Here is a 15148-nt window from a genome sequence, read left to right as displayed (position 1 = left end):
GAGCTAATTAGGCCACAGCAGAGCTGCAGGCTAATTGCCTCAGGCAGCACCCATTGGCATCCCCTTCTCTGCACAGAACAGGCGGTGACTGCTCTCCCCAATCTGCATGAGCATCATTTGATGGATCCCCAGTGAGACCTCCGTGGTGGGATGTGCCCATCCAGGGCAGATGCAGGAGGGATTCTGGCATGGAAATGATGTCTGAGAGCAAGCTCAAACCAACTGGAGGGGTGGAACAGGTTTGGGGTTTGGCTGCTGCTGCCCATTTTTTCATCATCTCCAAAGCTGGAGAGTTTCAGCCAAATGCAGGGGTTAGAGCACCTCATGGGACACTGGTGGCTGGTTGGGAGTCTCCAATTGTGCAGCTTGGTGATGGGAACATGACAGATGAACTCTTCCCATGGGCACTTTTCCACTTCTCTCCATTTCTCCTCTTCCTGCTGGCATTCTGCAAAGGGTCCCATCCCCATGCTCCTTTGACCTGGGTCATTGTGGTACAGTAGCTTTTGTTGCAGCCACCCTGTCAGGCTCAAGGCTGGTTTGTGGCTAGCAGGGTGCTCACTCCTGAAGATGAGGTAGCGTCTCCAGTCTCTGGGTTAAAGGCTTTGCCTTGGGATTGTTCAATCTGTTTGCTTTCTGGTCACTGAGCCAAGAACCAGGCACTGTAGTCCTGTTGGTAAGGGACTCGCTATGGGTTGTGGTCCTGGAGCAGCTGGGCAGAGAGATGGGCACCATCCTGGTGGGAATGTTCTGAGGGAGCTGCTCTCCAAGCACACAGCAAGAGGATGGATGGGAACAGAAGACCCATTTTAGAGTGCCCAAATCCTGATGAGAGTTTGGGTGCTCCATGGCCTGCCCTTAGGAAATATGGTTTTCCAACATTTGGGGCTTACGCTCTCTATGGCCAGTTGAAGTGGTTGGAGGCTCAAAGTATTTTTTGCTGAAAAATGCTGTGGGTTTGGAGATGGAGCACCTCCCTGAACACTCCTGCTTTCAGTAAAGCTGCATTTGGGGATGAAAATGCAGAGAGAGGGGAAAGGAAGGGTGTTCAGGACATGGCAAACCCAATGCCTTGTTTCTAGACCACAGCCATGTAGGGCCTGAAACATCATCATCAAGAAAATGCAAAGTCTGGTCCATTTTCTGATATTCTGCTTTAGAGGAGAGAAATTCAGTTTCTATACATGCACCGTCTCAATCGGTCCCAAATACCTTGGGATTTCCTCCCCACCCCCCTCCAACATTTCTTCTGCAAGGAAAATTTCAAAACCTTCATGTTTGGATCCAATTCGGATCAGAGCCAGATTTTGAAACCTCAACATCTTCGCCAAAGGCGATGCATCCCCCCCGGCAGCTGCCTGGACTGGGACCTCCAAGACAAACGCATGAGGCAATGCCTCGATGGACAGTTGAAGTAATGTCCCCTTGGCAAGCCTGGCCATGCGACTCCAATGGAGCACGGGACGTGTTTCCCAAGGGCTGACCCATTTTGGGATGATCTCAGCCTTCCTCACATGCTTTGCCGCAGTCATGGGGTTGCGCAGCATTGCATCATTCCATAGAATCACAGATTCATTACAGTTGGAAAAGACCTGTAAGGTCATCCAGTCCAACCACCAACCCATCCCCACCGTGCCCACACACAGACCCATAAAATCATCAGCCCACAGTATGGGTGCTGTCCCATGGTGGGAAACTCAGGGTTCCTGTTGGGTCTCTTGCAGATGCCTCAGGCGTGGACATGGAGATGTACGATGCCCAGACATTGGCAGAGAGCCTGAAGTGGTACCTGCAGGAGCTGCCAGTCCCCCTTGTCCCTCCCACGCTCTGCACCGACCTGCTCTGTATGGCTCAAGGTAAGCAGAGCCAGGCTCTCCCCATGTTTTGTGGGGTGGAGGAGTTTTGAGAAACCCCTAGCATTTCCTCTCCTCATTCTCTGGAGGCACTGCATCAGGGGCACATCCCAAAGGTGGTCAACTGGCAGCATCCCATGCTCCACATGGCAAATTTTGAAGAAGCAAAGGGAGAGCAGTAGGCATAGGATCCCCAAGAGAGAACAATCTGAGTCGTGGGGTCACGTATCTATGACACAAATACAGGCCATGACTCCTGTGTCCTGAGTGGGGGAGGTGTTTGTGAGGGCAGAAGGGATCATGGGGACGGCTCTGCCTGAGCGAGGAAGTGGATGGATGGAACAGCCCCATGCAGGAATGGTGCCAGCAGAAATACTGCTGGGCTGGGGGCACCTGGACACTGCCTTCCCATTCCCCTTTGGAGAGGAGAAATCAAAGGCTGCCTCCTTTCCAAGGATAAAGAAGCAATTAGCTGGGTTGCCTCGTTAAGCAACTTCAAAGGAAAGCACCTTTCTTCAGCCCAATCCTTCCCCTTGCAGTTCAGCCCTGCAAGGAGCAGAGGCAAAACTCCAGGGCTTTCAGAAAAAATACCAAAAAGCAAAACTTCTGGGAGATGAAGGCCCCTTCATCGTGCAATATCTTGCATCCCTCATGGCAATGACAGGATGTCTTCCCTCTGCTGCAGAGACCCTGAGCGTGGAGGACTGTGGGCAGCGTGCCCTAGCCCTGCTGGCCCCCCCAGCCCTGCCACAGCCCCACACACTGCTGCTGCGGGAGCTCATCCAGCACTTCGGCCACCTCTGCCAGGCTGCCTGCAAGAACCGGCTGTCAGCACAGCTGCTTGGGGAGCTCTTTGGGGAGCTGCTCCTCCGCCCTGAGTCCTGCAGGTGAGACCCCTCAGCCATCCATGTCCCACAGCTGTTGGGGATGCTGTATGGAAATGTGTGGGTTGGGAGGCAATTTCCTAGAATCATTAAGGTTGGACTGGACCACTAACATCACCCAGCCCAACCCACCGCATCACACCCACTGACCACATACCTCAGTGCCACATCTCCATGGCTCCTGAACACCTCCAGGGATAGTGATCCCACCACCGTCCTAAGCACTCTGTGCCAGCACTGTGCTTTCAGAGAATGAATTTTTCCTGAAATCCAATCTGAACCTCCCCAAGTGCAACTTGAGTCCATTATCTCTCCAAGTGTCACTCCTTACATGATTTGGGGTGGTCAACTCAGGGACCTTTGGGGACATCAAGCTGCTGCCATCCTCACACTCGCCCTGTTGTCCTCGCAGCACTGAGGCAAACCCTGAGCTCTGCGCAAGGATCATCGAGTCACTCATCATGGCTAGCGAGGCAGCCGAGGTGCAAGCAGCCCCTGGTAAGTGATACCGGGATGAGGGGACAGAACTGGTGGCACTGCCTGGGAACAGTCTCACGTGGTCCCATCCTCTGTGGGTTTGGGGGAAGGAAGGGACTCAGCGTGCTGCTTGCCTAGTTGTGGTTTGGAGCTTCTCCTTTGGTGGTTTGAGCCCCAGCCCTCGTCCGGCCATGTCCCAGTGCTGTGACTGTCCTGCCTAGTGAGACTTCGTGTCCATCATTGCCGGACCGCAGCAGGTGCCACCGGTACTGGTACAGCCCCCTGGGTGGATGGATGCAGTAGGGAGGAAGAGTGCTGGTGGCTCAAACTGCAGACCCTGAGGACCACAGAGGTCCATCCCTGTGGGATCCCCATCCCCACACCGAGCCACCCAGCAGCTGCAGCTGCTTCCAGCCTTCCTGCCTTGTAATATATCTGGTCCCTGTCATCGCCTCAGGTCCCTGCAGGGTGGCCAGGCCAGGCAGGATTACGGCTCCTAATATTGCTCATAAATCAGCCCTTCAGACTTGTCAGCTGATCTCTTCCCTGCTGATCCAGATGTTGGACAGCTGTGGCAATGGTCTCTGCGCAACGGTGACGTCTCCTCCCTTTGCTGTCCCCGTACCCTGAGGCGGCACTGGTCATCCCTACCCTGCACTGAGCAGGGGGTGGCTGAGATTCAGTGGATCCCCATCCCCTTTTTGGGTCCACTGGGGACATGTCACCATGAGCCAGGACAGCCGTACCACCGCACTGCGTGCCACCGGACAGGTCCTGCTGCTCTCCATATCCAAAAGAAGGAGGTCATTACCTAACTGTCATCACATTAGGATGTTGGGAAGCTTAATTAAATGCCTGCAAAGCACTTTGGGAAGCTGCGGTGCTATATATAAAGTGCAAAGAATTATTATTAGGCAGGGGACGCGCGCCTTGGCCCAGGCCCTGGCCTCTCCCCCCACGTCCCGGCACCGATATTATTTTGGGGTGCATGTGGAGCCGCCGCTTTCTAATTCTTGCTGTCAAATAGCTATAAATACCCAGCAATAACACAGCGGTGTGTGAAAACAGCCCGGGAATAGGAGCCGGGAGCTGACACGGAGGAAACCGCGCTGTGACCTCATCCTGACTCAGGCATAAATATACCTGGTGGCAGTGGGGCACGGGGCCCCACGGGCATGGGGACAGTGGCAGTGAGGTCACCTGTGGGGTGGGTGACCCTGGGGGCTCCACCAGTTCATGAGCTGGGGCTGCATCCAGCGCTCCCCACTGTGCCCTCCGGCACGTCCCCAAAGCCACACCCGGTGCAGGGACATGGGGATGTTTTGGGGTCTGGGGGGCACACAGAGCCTGGTGCAGGAACCCCAGCCCCAGGGCTGGTTCCCAGTCTGGGTGAGGGGGAGGGAAGACGGAGGGAAGCAGTGATGTAAATACCGGCTCAGCTGAAGGAAGATGACTTCATCTCCTTTTCCTCTCCTGCTGCTATTTATAGGCACTTTAATTTACTCCCCTTTGCTTTATTATCTCTCCAGCAAGCCGTTAGCCCTCAGACAGCAGGATGCCTTTACTCACCATGCAGCAAAGACTTGTGAAAAAAAAAAAAACAACTAAACACACATACACACACACAAAAAATTCCACAGACATGGAAAAGCCAAACATTGGGGCAGGAGGCAGGCAAAGCAGTGCACTGGGGGCAGGAGCACTGCCATTCCTTGCCCCAGGTTGGGAAGAAAATGTGACCTCTTCAGCTCCTTTGTGAGAAAAAGCGGGGATAAGGTGTCCCCATTCCAGAGCAGGGTTTTGGCAGAGTACAGCCTGGGTAGTTTCCAAACCCAGGTCCTGCTTGGGGCTGTGCTGCTGGCAGGGGACACGGCCAGCTGTCCCAGTGCGCGGCGGTCACCCCTGCATCACTGTCTGTGTGCCAGTCCTGCTGCCGTGATGCGCTCCTCGATGTGCCAGGAAGGGGAGAGGTGCAATGAGCAGGAAAAGGGATTGGAGTTTAAATAATGTGGGGGGGCATCTCCTGCTGTCCCCGAGAGTGTGATGGAGTGGTGGCAGGGCAGCATGCGGATGGCAGCGGGGACACTTTCCTTTCAGGCAGTATTTTGGGATGCAGCCATGAGCAGCTAGCACTTGGCTTGGGAAATCAGCCCCAGAGTGCCTGTGAGACAGCCAAAAGGAAGGGGGTGAGCCTTCCCCTGGCCAGAGCATCTCTAGGCTGCATTGCCTTTCCACTGCCCCTTCCCATATTTCATCCCTTGGGGTTGGAGGTGGAGAGCCCCTGAGCAGCAGAGGGTGTTAAAAAATGGGGAAAACTCATCTGAAAACTGCATGGAGTGGGCAAATGGAGGCAAGGGGTCCCCTGTGCAGATGTCTGGTTCTGGCTCCCCTCATCTGAAGATAATACAGTGCAAACAAATTAATGCTGGGGAGGGGGAAAAAAGAGAGCAAGAGCCTCGCTAGCAACATGAGATAGGGAGAGCAGCTAAAAATAACAGATCCCCCAAGGCGCGGGGAGAAACACGACAAGGATGTGCACACTTGCAATCCCAGAAGGAGCCTCTCGCCTCTCCAGCTGCTCTGGCCCAAGTGAAGATGAGGCAGTGAAAAGAGAGGGGAAAGCCTCCGGGTTGGCCGAGCCTAAGAGATGGCCAAACCTATGGGATGGCTGAGACCAGGGGATGGCCAAACCCCATGCTTCCCACTAGTGCTGGAGATGGCCCCATTTCCCATGCAGAGTGTGGGGATGAAGCAAGGGATTTCTGCTCACTACCCTGAGAAGCTGAGCTGGGGGAAGACGTCAGTGCTGTCATTTTGGTGGCTGAGCTGAGTTGAGGTCTCTGTTAGCACTCCCTCTCCTCCATCTCAGATCAGATTATCATGCTGCTCCCACAGTGTCCCACAGTATCCTCACAATGTGGACAGAGCCCAAGCTCTGCCAGCATCCCTAAGGATGCAGCAGAAGATGGGGTATCCCAAGCATGTAAGATACCCTTGGCTGGGAGGCGTGCCTGACCCACTTGCTGCATTCTTCAGTCAGATGCCAGTGGGAGACCCCAGCGGTGCTGCCTTCGTGGCTAATTTTAGCCCGTGTTTAATTAATGATGGAGTAAGGAGGGTAGCAGCAAGATGGTGAGCCCAGCCCCTGCCTGCTGCTGGAGGAATAGGGGTAATGTGCAGGGACGTGGTGTGCAACAGCAGGACCAGCAACCAGCGGAAGCATCACTCCACTCAGATTGGAGCCCTTTTCCTCCTCAGCCATGTGGCCAGGGCTGATAAGGGGCTAGGGAAACCCACAGTATTGTGCTGCCAAACAACAATGCTGGGGAGGAATCACGGCCGGGAGGAAGCAGGGGGCCGGGGTGAGGATTGAAGCCCCTCCATGTGCTTTCTAGAAATAATTCCCCACTTTCCGTCCAATGTTTTGGGATGGCTCCAGCAAGTATCACCCTTCTGCTTTGGGGCTGAGCCCAGTGCGATCCTGGTGGTGTTGGGGGTGGCAGTGGCTGGTGGCTGCTGGTGACACAGTTATTCTCCAGGCCTGCCTGGCTTTAAAATCTATTAACGTCACTTGGCCGATCGAGCCGGGAGCTGCACAGGCAGATGAAATGCTGGGGCACAGATCAGATCAGAGCAGGATTTCAATTACAGTAATCAAAGGTGACACAGATAAGGAACCTCTGCTCTATGAAACCACGACAGCTGTCCTCTGGCTCAAACCAGTGCGCATTGAGAGCGGCTCCATCAAAATCACTGAAGTGGTACTCGGGTAAAATTGGATTGCGAATCCATTTTTATCTGGCATGGTGGAAAATGCTTTCCCTGCGCTCCCTGGGGAAGAAAAGCAGCTTCCTAGGGGGGAACAGACATGGCAGAGGGGACATTGCCCCACATCCCTGCAGTGCTCCTAGGACAGCTGATGCTGGAGATAACCAGAGGCTCAGGAGCATTGAGCTTGGTGCTCTCCAGTTCCTGGACATGCTTTCGGGTCCCCGAGCAGAAAAATCATATAATCATAGAATCATAGAATGGGTTAGGTTGGAAGGGAAGTTAAAGCCCCCGAAGTTCCAAATCCTGCCATGGGCAGCCCATCCAGCCTGGCCTTGGGCATCTCCAGGGATGGGGCATTCACAGCTCTCTGGGCAGCTGTGCCAGCCTTGATCTGCTAGGAGTCAACTAGAAACAAAGTTTGGAGCATTCTGGATCTTGGTAAAAGCTGAAGTCATAGTTTAGGGCATTGCAGAACATCCAAACCATCCTGATGGCTCTTTGGTCCAGTGGCCCAAAGGTCCTCAGTGTTGGCTGCTCATCTTCTGCTCTCTTGGCCGACTTCTTTCATTTGAAGAAACACTGGGAAGGGTTCTGCAGTAGTGGGGCTTTTGGCCCACCTGGCCAACTTCACTCTGTGTTCCGGGCTCAGCCATAACCATCCATCCTCTGCACATTTATCAGCGCAGCTCTGCTCCGCTGCCTCCACCAGCTGTTGCCATAAAAGCATTAAACTGAAACATCTGGAGCATCTCAGCATGAGAAACCCAAGTGTTCTGGGGTCCGGAACAGCATGGATGATCCAAGACAAATTCCCAAGCCACCAGGCTCAACTTGAGCTTGCTCTTTCCAGCCAGAAGTCTATCCAAGTGGCTTCATCCCTGCTGTTAGTGGAGCATCCAGCTCTGACTTTTCCCTTGCAGAAAGAAATAGAAAAACCCCCATGTGTGCAGCACATCCCTCCCTAGAGCTCAAGGGTTCCTTAATTTCAAGAAGGGTGGATGCAGAATAAAGGGTTTTGCCATCCGGATTCCTTCTGGGCACTTCCTGCTCACCCATGGCCCCTCAGTGCTGCCTTTCGGCAATTAATCTGGGCATGCTTTACATTAACGAGTCTCCCCACTTTAAATTATAAATGGCCCTCGGCATGTGTGCACACAAACGCACGTGCGTGCGTGGAGAATCCTTTAAGGCCATCATTAGCCGTAATTAGCGGGATCTGTCACTCATCTTTGGCAGTTAACGATGAAGCCCTGAGTCACAGGGATCCGGCGGCGGATAAAATAAACACGATTTCAAACAGTTTGGAAATAACAAGCCCTTATTAATCAGACAAGCCCCAAAGGGGAGTGCTTGGAAAAGCAGCAGCATCTCTGCCATCTCCACAAGCGGAGCTGGGGGGCTCTGATATCCCATCCTGCTCCATCCCTAAAATATGGGTTTGGGATGTGCTAAGGCTTGATGACTTTGAGCAGGCAAAATCCATCCCAAAAGTGCTCCTGCACAGGTCTTCTTTGGGTGAAGGGCTTGGGATCTGGTCCTGGATGCATTATAGGAGCACACAGGAGGCAACAGGAGCATTCCCAGGATCCCATGGCACGGAGCAGAGCAGGATCTGGGGACAGGGTTGGCATGAAAGATGATTCCTACAGAGCAAGGGGAGCTGGGGAGGTTTTGGCTGTCACAGCTGCAGCTAAATCACAGCAAATAGGAGGGGAATGGGACACACGAGGCTGGATTATATTACAAAGGAGCAGTCCATCATGGGGTATTTAAAATAATCCGCTTAGATGCACAGTAGCAGATTTGGAGTGCTAAGGGAATTGAAGGCGCTGTGGCTTTGCAAGGCTGGATCAGATCTGGTGAAGATGCCACTTAGGACAGCACATCCTGTCCTGCTTTGTTGCCACAGGGGACAGGCACATGGCCCCGCAGCCCCACAAGGTAGCCACCAGGATGTGTCCAAGGTGACATTGGTGATGCTGGGATGGGTGGCATTTTCCTGGGATGTGCAGAGGATTCTCTATGCACCCTCTATGGGTGATGCTGAGCCCCACACATTCAAGCATGGTGAAATGGCGGTGGGAATACCTAGAGGGGAACTGTAACTGTGCTGATGAGGGATGCCAACCTCATCCATGGGCACCTGTGACTCTGCTGGGGCTGGGGATGCCTGGAGATGGGTGTCAGGGGGCTACATGGGATTGTTGGTACTTCTCCCTGAGTAATGGGGACATGGGGAAACAGATAATAATGCTTTTCCCCAGTGTGGGCATGCAAGCCCCATTAGCATACCTCAGGATGGACCACTGACCCCAAGAGCTGGTAGATTCTCAGCTGGCGTGCAGCACCCCAGGAGATCTGTATGCTCTGAGCATCCCTGCATTGCTCCTCCAAGTCAAGCTGAAAGCTCAGCCCCAGGAAGAGGCATTTCCCAAAAGAGCATCCTTCCAACAGCAAATTTTCATCCTGGGCTCACAGTCCCACACCTCTAGACTCATGTCAGGGCTTCAAGCCATGAAGACAGACCCTGCAGCACCCCTCTGTCACTCGTGATGCCCCAGCCATCATATTGCCTGTCCCTTTGGGCCTCGCACCATGCCCACAAAATTGATGGTCACGTCTGATAAGGCTGTGGGACCACCTGCTCTTCTCCTTGCCCTTCTCCTGCACCCTCTGTCCCCTCATCACCCCTGCTCTGTGCTCCTGTGCCACACTCCTCTGGGTTTAACCACTGTCCCCAGCTCCCCTCAGTTTTAATCCAGGGGAGGATTAAGGTTAACAAGCTCCTGGAGCCACCTAGCCCTCGTGCCTGCACAGGCGGACCGATGTGTCCTGGCCCCAGAGAGGGCACGGTGCCCTGAGTATTCCTGCAAGCCTAGGAGATAGGGATGGGGTTGGGGATGGGGATGGTGTTCAGGCTAGGGGTGAGAATGGGGTTGAGGGTGAGGATGAGAATGGAGACAGACGGGCCTTGGGCTCTCCCCCATTTCTTCTCATCCTCTGGTCTCTAGATAGGTCTGGACTCATGACAGCTAGTTTGAATGATGGAAAATATCTTAATCCCAGTAAATCCATGATCCTCATGGTGCTGCCCACCAGAGACCCCTACTCCAGACTTAAGACCCAGGGGTATACAACCTGTGGAGATAGGGAGGACAGGGTACCGAGGATGCTACTGCCATGGGGCAGGATGGTCTAAGCAGAGCTGCCTCCCCTTGTATCCACCTATTGCCGACTCTGTTGGGAACAAGGCTTTTAGAGAGAGCAGAGGTGAAATGTTTCTATATAGTCATGTATTTTGCTATTTCTATGTGGGATTCCTATATGTATTACACCCACCACAGCCCCCAATCCTCTCATGCATTGTCTCACTGATCAGGAGGGCATGGATATGGCTGCTCCCTGGCAGGTGGGGTGGCAGAGTACCCTGTTCCTGTCACCAGCCCAATTCCATATCACCAGGAGTTGCCTTCACCTGCTCTGACCCACGAGCCATAATCCCCCTCCTGCTGCACCCGCAGGATGCAGATGAGTTATCTCAGCAGCTGGTCCTGGCTGGGTGAGCTGAGGCCAGCGCAGGCCTGGTGGCTGATGGCTGCAGGACAAGGGGTGAGGAGTGAGTGGGAACAGCCTCTGCTGAGGAAGCAGGGTGACTGAGCTCCCACCTATGCCAGTCCCAGGCTGCCAGCACTAAGCCCATCCCATAGAAAAGGGGGCACTGGATGGGGGGAACACAAACAGCACCCAAATGGGGAGGAGGGAGAGGAAGAGAGGCTCTGCCCCATCTCTGGGGTCCACAAATAGGCCAAAGGAACCAAAATATGATGTCCGAAGTTGTGTCTCCTATATTTGTAAGAAGCAAAGAAGATGCTGGGATAGTGGCTGAGCTGAGCTTTTAACCAGGCAGATTACACTTAGCAGGAGCATTTACCTCTGCCTCTAATCCGCCTCCACAAAGACTTGCTAACTCCTTCCCGTATTTAACTGGAAGGCTTGAACTCTTCGTGCTGTCTATGCTCCCTGAGCACCCAATGTCCTCTCGGGGGACTCCTATAGGCGTGGGCACTTCTCTCATTTTTCCCATGCTTTTGCCCCAGGTTCATGGGTGAACACTTCAGTGATGCTGAGGATGAATGGCTATTTGTTGTCAACATAGCCACAGGCTGTTGCTGCTGGCTTGTCACTCTGGTGGATTTTCCATAGGGCTCAGGTTGTGCCAGATGGGATGACCAGTAGCCGGCCCCAGATGGGTGAGGTCCTCAAAGCCCTAATACAAGTGGGTCAGTGCTGGAGGCATGAATCCATCCCTGCTCTTAGGAAGGGGCTTGACACAGTTTTGCCACTTTGCTTTGACAGGTCTTTCTCAAAATGCAGGGTTGGACAATGACACCAGCTGTGACCTGCAAAAGGCTAGGACAGGGTGTAGCCATGGGTCACTCCTGGAGTGTCTCTGCCACAAGGCACTGAGGTCCTCTCCTCTGGACTTTGCTGAGCAAAAATCACTGCTGCTCTCAACTAAAAAGCAAGAGAAGAGCTCTGCCTGTTTGGCAAGCGAACGCGGTCTTATGTTCAGCTGGATTTCTGTAGGAACAGAAAACATTCGCAGCCGGGGTGGGACAGCGGGGGCAGCAAGGGGCTGCTGCCAGGGACAAGCATGGGGGCTGGCAGGGAGGCGGGAGCCCAGCACGACGCAAAGCAGGCAGTAATTCTGTGCCAGGTCTGCAGGCTGGGATGGGAAGGAAGCATGAGCCGAGGCAGCAGAGCCAGGGCTGAGACGTCCTCTGTCTTCTGGGAAGCAGTAGCTATGGGAAATGTGGACTGCCCTAGCCAAGGGAGTTATGAATACTTATCCTATGGGATTGCTGCCGTGTTGGTTGAAGTGAAAGGCTCCCCATCCCTGCTGGTGGTGTGAGGCTGAGCAGGGATGCTCACAGGCAGTTCTAAGTCCCTCTGGTCCAAATTCTTGGCCAATCACAAGCTCAGGTTGCTCTGTGATATCCCCACATTGCCACCCCCGTCTCCATTCACCATATCATTCATCACAACAATGAATGAGTTGTTTGGGCAGTTTCCTTCTCCCATTGTTGCTTCCATAGGTTGCAATCTCCATCAGAAGGACTGGGGGGATTTCTTCTTTCTTGGATGAATGTGAGATCAGTGCCTTGCTGAGGTGTCACCCAAGCTATCCTTTAAGGGCAGCACTGGGAGGTAGGTGAGGAACACGCCTGCTCCATCCCTTTTCTTGGATGGGTAACCCCAAGCACTTGGAAATGCCAAGAGCTGGCTCAAGTAAGAGTTCCTCTGAGCCCCTGGGATCATATTTTGCACTTATTTGTCCCTTATCAAAAGGATTTTCTCCCCACCCTACTGTTAACTGGAAAGCACTGAGAGTCTCATGTCATCAGTGCACATGAATCTTGGGGCTGCAGACACTGCTGAGACCCCAACAGCCTTCCCCCCCCAGAGCATCACACCACAGCAGCCCAGGGTGACAGTGATGTAGAAGTTTCCATTCCCACCAACCCTTCATTCAGGCACTCATAACTCTGTCTAATATGTTTTTCTTTTCCTCTCTCCTTTGGGGATAGAATTTTTCTGGCTTTGTGCAAAAATGGCTCTGAAGTACTTTGGGAGTGGAAACCTCCCATTATACTGTTGAAAAATAATATTAATCTTCCCCCTCCTTTTGTGAAGAGCTTTCTTCCAAATGGCTGGGGACTGAAGGTAGTGCTTGATAAGGAAACAGCCCTTGCTGAAGGGATATTCCCCATCCCTGGAGCTGCTCAAGGACAGGCTGGATGGGGCTTTGGGCAGCTGACCTGGTGGGACGTCACTGCCCACGGTAGTTGGGGTTGGAACTGGGTGGGCTTTATGGTCCTTTCCAACAGAAGACATGTTGGGGACATCCATCGGTATCAGTTTCTTTGCTTTATCCCACCTAACCTCCAAGAAATTAGAATCACAGAATCACTGAGGCTAGAAAAGCCTTCTGAGATCACTCAGTCCAACCCTACCCCACCATGCCCACTGAGCGCATCCCTCATGGTTCTGGATCACCTCACCCACCACCTCTCTGGGCAGCTGTGCCAGTGCATCACTGCTCCTTCTGAGAAGAAATTTTTCCTAATATCCAACCTGAACTGATGCTCTTCTCTTGGGAACTCAGAATTATGCAACCAAATTATGGTATCCCAATCTCTGGTTGCCCAATGAAGGCATCACGTCCATGCAGTGGTTTATAAGCACTAACCCTACATAGGGCTGTTTGTTTTATTTCTCCACTCGGCATTCAGAGGCCATTCTTCCTTGCACTTATTTACTGCTAAGCAGAGAAAGCCAGGGAGAACGATCTCCAAAGCAAACAGAGCCATGTTTCCATTTGGGAAAAGTGACAGGGAAAGTGCATGGAGCAAGGAGCAGCACACGATGGATTGCATGCGTGTAACTGCGAGGAGAGCAGCAGCCAACGCGCCGCCTGCGCTGAATTCCTGGCCTGGATGGATGGCCAGATGGATGGCTTCTCACACCCCCAGGAGTCCCTGCTCTGGGTCTATCCAGCAGCAGCGAAAGGTACTGTGCTGTGCCACCTCCAAACCTGGGGACCCTCAGGTCCCAGGGGTGGCAGCAGTACAGGGACATCTCTGTGTCCCCAGATTGCTGCTGCATTCTTCTCTCCAATGTTCGCACTGTGATTAAACTATGAGCTGCTCTGTTTATTAAAAGAAAGAGTTATGGCAGGAAGGGATTGGGATTATTTCTCTCCTCCATGAATAAAGTTCTACAGTTCCTCTTAAAGTCAGACCTGAGGAATTTACAGAGTGGTTATTGTACATTCCTTGCAAAAAAAAAAAAAAAAAAAAAAAAAAAAATCCGAGCAAGCAGTGCCAGTGCATTAAAGTAATGAATAAAGGAAGTGAAAAATATTTAAAATTCCTATACAGTGTTACATTTTAAAAATGTCCTGGTTGCAGAACTGGGGGAAGGTGGCTCTTTTCTCCCTAATTTCTCTGAACTTGTTACAAGTCTCTTTCCATTTCGCTCACCATTTCCAGGCGAGGCCCTGGCACGGTGACAGAGATGCCAAGTGCACAAAGAGACTGGAGTGTGGTCTGATCATTCTGTAACTGGAGCTGCCCGAAGCAAAACTTTTTTTTCAAGCCAGTGTAAATGGGGATGGCTGAAACCCTCTGCAATTAGTCTGCCAGGATTGCTCCGTTTAACTCTGTTTGTCGCTGGTGAAATGACAAGAGGAATTAGTGTAGGGGGAGATAGAAGGTGAATGGCCCCATAGACCCCTGGGAGTGCCATAGCCCAGGGTGTGGGCAGCCCTGCCCCTCTGCAAAAAGACCCAAAGTGCTGGCAGTGTGCGGGGAGAAAAGTGCCCACTGCAGGGCCATGGGTCCTGGAGCACCATGCATAGCTGCGGGCTGGCACTGGGATGGGGACGATCCAAGTGTTCAAGTTGCAATTCTTTTGAACAGGATTTGCATTCTGCTTTGGCGCTGCGGAGGTTTGGTTTATGTAAGAGCTGTGTGTTAGCGTCAGTGTTCTGGGGGAGCCGGGTGGGAGCACTGTCCTGCAGAGGGGATGCTTGGGGTGGATATGAGCAGCGTGTGCTGCTCCGAAGATGTTCGGACACCTCCACTCCTCTGAAATTTGGCAGCGATGATGCCCTGAGGCTAGAGATGTACCTTTCGCTTTTCCCATGAAATTCCACTCTGGTTTGGCTGAGTTATTAAAAAAAAAAAAAAAAAAAAAAGTTTGAAAATCGCCATTTCCCTTCTGCTGCCTGCATTCCTCAGGAAAACTTTGGCAGCCTGTCAACACAATAACTGAACGTGAACTTTCTGAAGAGCTGGCCCAGCACTGCTTGCCAAAGCAGCACTCCGGTGCGCCGTGTCCTTTCCCTCACCCCCTCCCCACCCCTCGTGCCCCCACCCTGGGTACCCCTCTCCTAACCTACATTGTAGTAATTGATTAAAAAGACCTTATGCTTTTTTTTTTTTTTTTTTTTAATGTTAAAAGAATGTTGTTTACAATGCAAAGCCAAGTGCTTTTAAGTTAGGAAATGCCAAATGTATGATTTCTTGCAAGTCCAGCTCTGTGCATGCATTGTACTGTAACCCCTGTGTACGTGAGCCTGTATTTTGGCCCCTTTCATTG

The 15148-nt window shown here is 52.6% G+C and overlaps 1 protein-coding gene across 3 annotated transcripts in view; it reads left to right on the top strand.

Annotated features, from left to right (window-relative positions):
• Window positions 1–15148, top strand: part of PIK3R3 (phosphoinositide-3-kinase regulatory subunit 3) — a 59099-nt gene that overhangs the window by 14858 nt on the left and 29093 nt on the right. For all 3 annotated transcript variants that reach the window (XM_090146619.1, XM_031601700.2, XM_090146620.1), the window contains 3 exons: window positions 1725–1856; window positions 2539–2740; window positions 3150–3235. In XM_090146619.1, coding sequence (XP_090002745.1) covers window positions 1725–1856; window positions 2539–2740; window positions 3150–3235 — 420 coding nt within the window. The remainder of the gene's footprint in view (window positions 1–1724; window positions 1857–2538; window positions 2741–3149; window positions 3236–15148) is intronic.

The sequence above is a fragment of the Phasianus colchicus genome, chromosome 9, assembly GCF_987193195.1.
Source record: "Phasianus colchicus chromosome 9, bPhaCol1.hap1.1, whole genome shotgun sequence".
NCBI lineage: Eukaryota > Metazoa > Chordata > Aves > Galliformes > Phasianidae > Phasianus > Phasianus colchicus.
Note: the sequence above shows the minus strand (reverse complement) of the source record. Positions and strands in the feature narration are given on the sequence as shown.